Genomic DNA, 7,930 nt, shown 5'->3' with positions numbered 1-7,930 from the left:
TCACTGCTAATTGCACGGCATTTTAGTGTCCCCAATTTCACTCCCTGCTCCCACATTGTATCGTTGAATTTTAAACATTTTATTTCCAGAATTTATGGGTGCTGTAAAAGTGAAAGTTTCAAATTGCATTCAACACCATACTCTTGAACTTAAATAATTTTTAAACTCCAGGCAGAACCTCTTATTAAAGTTTGTTTGGGTAACCTCGAGCATATCCCATATCATAGACCTTCCTAATTCATATAGAATAAATTCACTTGTGTTCATTATATTTCAACCAGTTCGAGGGATTACATTTTAACACATTTTAAGTCCAAAAATTCGCACAACAATTATGACTGTAATTATTTATGATAACAAGCCATTAAAAGTTCCACCAGTTGCCATTATCCTTGCTGAATAAATGTTCAAAAATTAACAATTGCCTATTAATTTGGTTCAGATTTTGGTAATAATGGAGCAGCTGCCCCCGGATCTTCCTCCTCGGCTACGGTATCCGTTTTTCCCCTCGCTGGATTTTCCGGCGGCGGTTGCGAAACGAACGGGAGCGGATGACTCAATTGCCAGGGATAAGCAGCGCCATGCCGCTCCATGATGCCGACTTTCTCCGGGGGCCTCAGGGCGAAGGAGAAGCTCCTTTGGATCAGGCTTAAAGGCTTGGCCTCCAACTGCAGCGCGTTATACAGCTCGACCTTCTTGCGCGTCAGCGTGTGGGTGGTGGGTGGACTTATGGCCTGGTTAACGCAGTTATCGCGCCACAGTTCGAATTCCTCCTGGGTGAAGGCCAAGTTGGAGACATCGTTGATCTCGTGCTGCATCTCCAGGTCCTCGTAGCGCAGTCGCAGCGCCACATTCGTGGGTATCTGCTCCACTTTGTAGCCAAAGTCCAGTTCGCAGATGCCCAGCACCTCGGCGATCCGATGATCAGGCAACTCTCCCTGCCCACTGACGTTTACGCGGACAAAGCACCCAGTGACGGCCTGCTCGAAGGCGGGCCGAACCAGGAGCATGCCGATTCGATGGCGGCTCAGACGTAGCAGCTCCAACTGATCGCGACTGGTCACCGGCAGATCTGGAGTGGCTGGCTTCTCGTAGCCATTCACCCACGTCTCGTTCTCGTCGTCGATCCGCAGAGGCTTAGCCCGAAGGTTCCTCAGTTCGCGGACTATTTCCGCTGCCGGACGACGAACGCGTCGGGATCGCTGGTCAGACATTTAAATGGGCTTAAGTGAGCTTCGCCAAAAAAGGTTTTCTCAACATTCGAACAATTTTTGATGCCTTTTGGCTTTTTGTTGCTTGAACAAAAGCAAATTGTGACAACTGGATCGGTGGGGGGAAAAACCGAATAAATTTGTGCTCAACTGGAAAATGGTAGCCACATTTCAAAAACTCGAGTAAGTATAGCTTTGCACTCATTTCGTCCTTTTTTCTAGCTGATCCATTTGAATGCATTTAACGACCCGCCTTCGTTTTATGCCCTCCATAAATGCCAGGGGCCAAACTATTAAATTTATATTAATTTCGTAGTTTTTCCTTGGCTAGCATTTCACTTGGCACCCGCTGCTTAAGCCCCCCATTTTCCCCCCTTGCCGATTATATATACCTGCTGGGGTTAAAAGGAGCGGGAGTGGGTTGGATCTTTTCCCATTTGGCAAAAGATTTATTATACAATTGCTTTAATTACAGTTGCAGCTAATTGTATGTGGACCTCCCGGGCAGATGCTACTTTTGATGCTGGCACAGAGCCCATTCAGTGGGTGGATGCCTGATAGATACTGGCAACTGGATATAGTGGGTAGTGGGTAGTGGAAAGTGGATAGTGGGTAGTGGGTAGTGGTGGGTGGCGAGTTAATGGAAGGATGGTGGTTGCCTGATGGAAGGGTAATGCAAAATCTTTGCATGCTTTGTATGTGAGTCTGCATAAATAACTTGGTTGTATGTGTGGCACATCGAATATGCTGCTCACGCACAAATTCTCCTCGCTCTGCTTGTCGTCCTTGCGACCCCCTGACACCCCCTGACCACCCACCACCAACCAGCACCTCATTTTGGAGTCCCCCTCAGCCAGTTCCTTTGGATCCTCCGCCCCATCCTTCAGCATGCGCATACACTTAAGGGCAAACTCGTTTATGCAAGCTCAGTCATCATCATCATCATCATCATCGGCATCATCGGTATCCACATCCATATCCTTGTCCACCGCCACATCAGCATCGCTATTCAGGCCATCTCCTCCTACCCTGCTCAAGTATCCAACACCTCCTCATCTTCGATGAGCTGACCAACAGAAATTCCCTTCGATTTCAATGATGCTTTCTTTTTTGGCCATAAAGCGAAAGAAACACTGCCAAAAATGGGCAATTAATCGGTTATATTGGATTTTATAAATTATAATCCAAAAAATCAAAATTTAATAGAATCTTTTTAGCAGGCAGATGAAAATATTTGCTAGTATATACATATAATTTATGCAGCTGGCACGTGGGAGACAATCCCTCGGGCGAACTTTGAAACAAATCATGTGGCGTTGAAGTTATTAAAACGGCGTAAAACTGAACATCATGCGAATAATTTAAACTGAGTGGCTATGGGTGTGAAAAATCCTAGAAAATTCTAAGCGCCATGAGACCCATCCATCACGAGGGCATCAGCTGGTCCAACTGGAGGACCCAACATCAAGTCGACGAGGCTCAAGAACTTTTCCTCGAACACCTTTAGGCCGGGGGCGCGGTACAGTCACCGCCATGGAGGCCAGTTGGCCACTCCTTGACGTTGACAGGCTGTGCAGAAAGTTTGCGCCCATGAGTAGTGTCATGGGTAGTACGCAGTACGTACGGAGGAGAAGCTGCGGAGGCCGGAACCCTCGTCCAGCTGGCTGACATGCCAAGCCCTTAACCCTTTGCAGTGCTGCCAGCAGTGCTCGTCGGTCCTCAAACCCTAATGAAGTGCAAGGAAGTATATAGAAGGATCCAACATATTTTTTCCCCTGCTAATTACTGCTCACGACTTTAACAATTGCTTAAATCAAACGTTGTATTTACTAGTCACTAGTTAGCATTCGAGCTGGACTTCTTGATTCAAGCTGCTGGAATGCAAACGCAGCCACGAGATTCAAAGGCTCAAGTGCCGGCAAATTCCCGTACCATAAATGGCGGAGGACACAGGCTTGGATACGGATACCCGTGTCAAAAAAATGAAAGGAACGACGCAGGGCGGAGCGGGCGGGAAATGTGACTAGGCCAGGGGCAGTTGCCAGTTGCCGGTTGCCGGTTGCGAGGTGCCAGTTGGCAGCGTGGCAAGGAAACTTGTTTGTTGCACAGAAACAAAGCGCTTCTGCTTTTCATGTAAAATGACAGAAACAAGTGTTAATGGTTTTGGGCTTAGCGGGCGGGGCGGCTTGGGGTGGTGGGGTGGGTGGTATGCTAAGTGAAGGACGACGAACGCAGAATGGACAACTGGAAAATCTGCAGTCCAAGCAGATTAGATATCATATTAAAGGTGTGGTGGCTCCACAGTCGCGTTTCATAAAAAGCGAGCGCATTTCATATTTATAAGCTTGGAATACTTTGCAACCATGAATATGCTTAATTTGTGGCACGCAGGGTCACATTCAGTTTGTTCTTGGCCTGCAGGATTTCAGTTCCAATGGATCTTGAACTCAAAACTATTTAAATGAAAATTGATGGAAATCCCAGCTAGCTATTTGCTGTTTGTTTCCTTCTGCCCTGCATTTTTTATCGTGCTAATTTGTGGTCTTCCTTTATGACAATCAACTCTGGTTGCGTGTAAGTCTCACTTCCGGTTTTTTTAGGCTTTTCTCTGTTCCGTCTTCTTGCTTCTCCGGATCTCTACTTCTACTGCTTTTTTCCGATTTTTCAGCCCCCGCTTCTCGCCTCGCAATTCTCCAGTCTGGGCCAATTTCAGTGTGAAACCACCGCAGTCTGCCCCGCAAAACCCGAAAACCCAACCACTAGACCCTGCCACCAACTTCTCCCCCCTTTCTCCTTCTTTTTCACTCCTCTCTCTCTGTCTCTGTCTGTGACGTGAGCTCTTTTGCTATTTTGAGTTGGATTTTTCTGCTTGCTTTTTTCTGGCTATTTTTTTTTTCAGTACACTTTTTTTTTTTTGTGCTGTGCAGTTGCAGCTTTTTGCATTTTACCTCCAGGAATTTTTCGTTCCGTATGCATATGCAAATGCCTCGGCCTACATGTGTCGGTGTCTGTTACCCCACAAAAAAAAAAAAAGAACCCCTTCTGCACTGTCCTTTCTCCACCCACATACACCCACCCCCCCTCCCCACCCTGTCTGGCATATGGGAAACTTTTGCCAGCATGTTGCCTACTGCAGTTTTTTCCCCATTCATTTCTTGCTGATTCCGTACACCCCCCAGCTTGCCACGCCCCCTTGCTACGGTGCAGAATTACAATAATGAAAATGTATTTGCAAAACTCGCCTAATTAGTTGAATATGAGCCATGTTGGGTATTCAAATATGCACAGGCAAGATGTCAGACAGGGACAGCATGCGGGAGTGACAAGGAGGGAGCGAAAACGAGTGAGGGAAAGGGTAGAGTGTATGACACAGATAGCAAACACGAACTGCAAAACGATAAAAAAAAAATAAAAAAAAAAAGAAATTGTTTCTCAAGTGCACTGCTTTTGTTTGACAGGCAACAAGAAACCTGTGACTGCAGGTTGCTCTATTTTACCACTCGATTTTCCAACTTCAATGGCTAAAAATTAAAACACAACCCAACACTAATCTTTTCTAATTACATCTCTTGATATTTAAAGCAAAGTAAGCCCGCCTTCAATTTGTAAAATACCAAATTAAACATGCGAAGGAAAATCGGTGGAAAAATTTGAGTAGGGCACATAAACCTTTTGTAATATTAACCCACTTTCGCCGGCGGGCGCAAGTGTTAAAGTTGTCGAGCGCATTGAACGCACCTGCTACACTTGTCCTTCGCTTTTGACTTTGGCTTCAAAACAAAGAAGTAAAAAGCGCGAAATTATGATTTCCTCCTTACCTTTGGCTCAGTTTAATGCGTTTGGCAGCAGGTGAGAGCATAAATTTGTTGCCCCCCAAAAAAGTTTCGTTGGGCGAGTAGCTAGAGTAGAAAAAATAAAGAAAAAAAAAGAAAAAAATACACGCCTGTCGAACAAGAGCAAACATAATCGACGGGCATTCGACAAGCAAATTTACACAAATCACCACATTAGTGGGTGCTGTGGGCGCAGTGGGCGTGGCAGATAGGAGCACACATCATAATCACAACACATCAAGTGACAATCAAAACCGCAAACAGACAAACGGCATCTCAGAGCAGCCTGTAAGTGATATGTGGGTGGAGGGGCATTCATTGGGGGGTTAAGGGTGGTCCTCCCGGTGGCCGGGGATTTTCATCGGTGTGGGGAAAACTCCCCAGGGCGTGGGCGTCCCACATGTGTCCGTAATGACGATTAACTGCTGAGCCGCAATTAACTGTGAACAGGCGGAAATACACTGAATGACAGCTGGAAAAGCGGGCGGTGCGTGGGTGGAAAATGGGGTGGGGGTGGGCGAAAGCCAGGAAAATCGAAGGAAAGCGGCCTCCACAGGAAGGAAACGTTCACAAAGGACAGAGTCAAGGTGAAACATGTACATAGCCCATAAGTGGGGCAAAAATAAAAAAGAAATTTATTTGCAAATATATTAAATAACCACATTTAAATTAAAATTATGAAAAACATTCACTAATTGGCTAAGCTATGCTAAGTTAATTCCACAAAATTAACTTAACATTTTGGGCCCACAAACTCGTTTATGAACGAATGAATCACAAGGCGAAGTGAATGAAGCCAAGTGAATAAATGATTCATATTTGATTTGTGACCAGGGAACTTGTTCTATCTTCCGCATATTGTGCTCCCCTGGTTTTATTAATAAATAAAATGGAAAAATTGGAGCATATGTGGGAGTTTTCCCCTCGCTGGCCTCCGGGGGGCTGGCTGTGAGTTTGTGATATGAATGAGTGCCGACAAAGGCAAACAAATGCGCAAATAAATCGAGTTGGGAGGGTGGGAAAAGTGGCAGGTGGGTGGACAGGCGGGGATCTTGAAGGACAGCTGAGGACGGATAATGATTATGATGGCGCCCACCTAGGCACGCATTTTGGCCCAGCTTTGGATGACAATTGCAGCGCATATCCGCTTCCGGTGGCCACCGAGCACCAGCCACTACCCCACTGCCTACATACACAGGCATACACAGACACAGACGCACAGCCACAGGACATTTATCCTAATCGCACACACACACGCGGGACACTGAGAGCTTATTTATGTGCCCAACTTCTTTTCGACATTGTTCTTTTATTATTTTAGTCTTCGTCCTGCCTGCTTCCCCCTCCTCGCTGCCACCCCACCACCACTTCCCGCCCGCCCGAATCATCCTGCCATTTTTGTCGCAATTTAGCTAAAAGCGTCGTCTAAGAGGAAGTCCTTTTTATACTCGCATTCCCCACCGTCGTTGTCCTTAATCTCATTCCACATCGGCTGCTGCTCCTTTTGACATGCCCTCATAAAGGAAAAGTCGGCGAAAATGGGGGGTGTGGCCGGAAAAGCGACGGCTTACCAAACCGCCTTTGTCCTTTTGATATAGCATCCCACATTGCGCGGGAGATCTCGGAAATTGTGAGCCATTTCCCAAGCACTTAATCGATTAATTAAAAGCAATCAGGATACTCCTGCCGGGTTTCTTGTTAATTTTTACTATGCCGTGTTTACCTGTTCCAACCTGTTACTCGCTTTTTAACGAACCAAGAACCAACGTACAAGTCTTTGCCTCTGCGACTAACGAGTATAAATATACTTTGCTGATGGCAACCCTGTGCATTGCAAAACCGTGTACAACACTTACAGTCTGCAGCTTTATCTCCACTTCATTCCACGTGCTTTGATTATAATTTTGTATTTTCCCTCTTATTTTCCGAGCCCATTTCCCCAACTATATTGAGAGTGGAAAACAGTTAAAACTTGAGTTTCGTTCCTCGTTAAGTTTCAGTGCACGGCCGTTAGGTGGCGCTTTATGGGCACATTTCAGCGTTTTCCATATGTTCTTAGTACATCGCGAGAAATATGAAAAGCTCGCTAATTTCCTTAGAAATAAATTAGAAGTAACTGCATGCGAAGCTGGAAAAATATATTTTCTATCTGCGATTAAAACAACACCTAGAGGATTTGTGAACAAGGAGATCCTTTTAAAGTTCCAACATTTTCTAATTTTAATTAGATTTTTCTCAGTGTTCTGCTCCAGTTGCCAGTTGCCTGCGACTTGACTTATTACTCGCAGTAAGAGCAACGCACACATGTGCCTGTAAAAATGAAAACGGCGCTACAAAAATGAGAAATGAAGAATGACAACATCAAATTAGCTTCATAAAAATGTCGACTCGCTCAGTGCCACTGAGTTTTTGGGTGGTTGGTGTGAAACAATACAGTTTATAAAAATGAGAGTGCAAAAATATTTTTATGATAAATGACTGTGAACGAGCACGTGAAGGGGAAGGGGGAGGGGGAGTGGGGAGCCGAACTTGGTGCCAAGGACATTCCATAGACATAAACGTGCTGCTGTCAACCGCACACGCACATGCCGGCACACCCACACACGCACGCCCACACGGGGACATCTATATGACAGGAGCATTTTGGCGTCGACGTTGACATTGACGCCATTTCCGGCCGACGCGGGAAAGGGGCGGGGCGGGTTTTGGGAAGCGGGCAAAGCGGAAAAGTGGCAAAGGTACGGCAGCAACAGTTGTCCTTTGTCACCAGCACCGCGCTCCGAGTTTCGGCTTTTCCAAAACCCCACACCCACACCCATCCACCCCCCCGCAACACAGGAGTTTTCCCACACCCGCGGCGACATGTGTCGCACGCACACTGATGTA

At 46.1% G+C, this 7,930-nt stretch overlaps 1 protein-coding gene across 1 annotated transcript; it reads right to left on the bottom strand.

The window, feature by feature from the left end:
- Positions 1–237: 237 nt before the first annotated feature.
- Positions 238–1,334, bottom strand: LOC6724982 (RNA polymerase-associated protein Rtf1). Its single transcript, XM_002105981.4, has one exon. The coding sequence runs from the start codon at positions 1,212–1,214 to the stop codon at positions 429–431; it is 786 nt and encodes a 261-aa protein (XP_002106017.2). The 5' UTR covers positions 1,215–1,334; the 3' UTR covers positions 238–428.
- Positions 1,335–7,930: the final 6,596 nt, after the last annotated feature.

Source organism: Drosophila simulans, chromosome X (assembly GCF_016746395.2).
Source record: "Drosophila simulans strain w501 chromosome X, Prin_Dsim_3.1, whole genome shotgun sequence".
Taxonomy (NCBI): domain Eukaryota; kingdom Metazoa; phylum Arthropoda; class Insecta; order Diptera; family Drosophilidae; genus Drosophila; species Drosophila simulans.
This window is presented reverse-complemented; position numbering and strand designations above follow the sequence as displayed.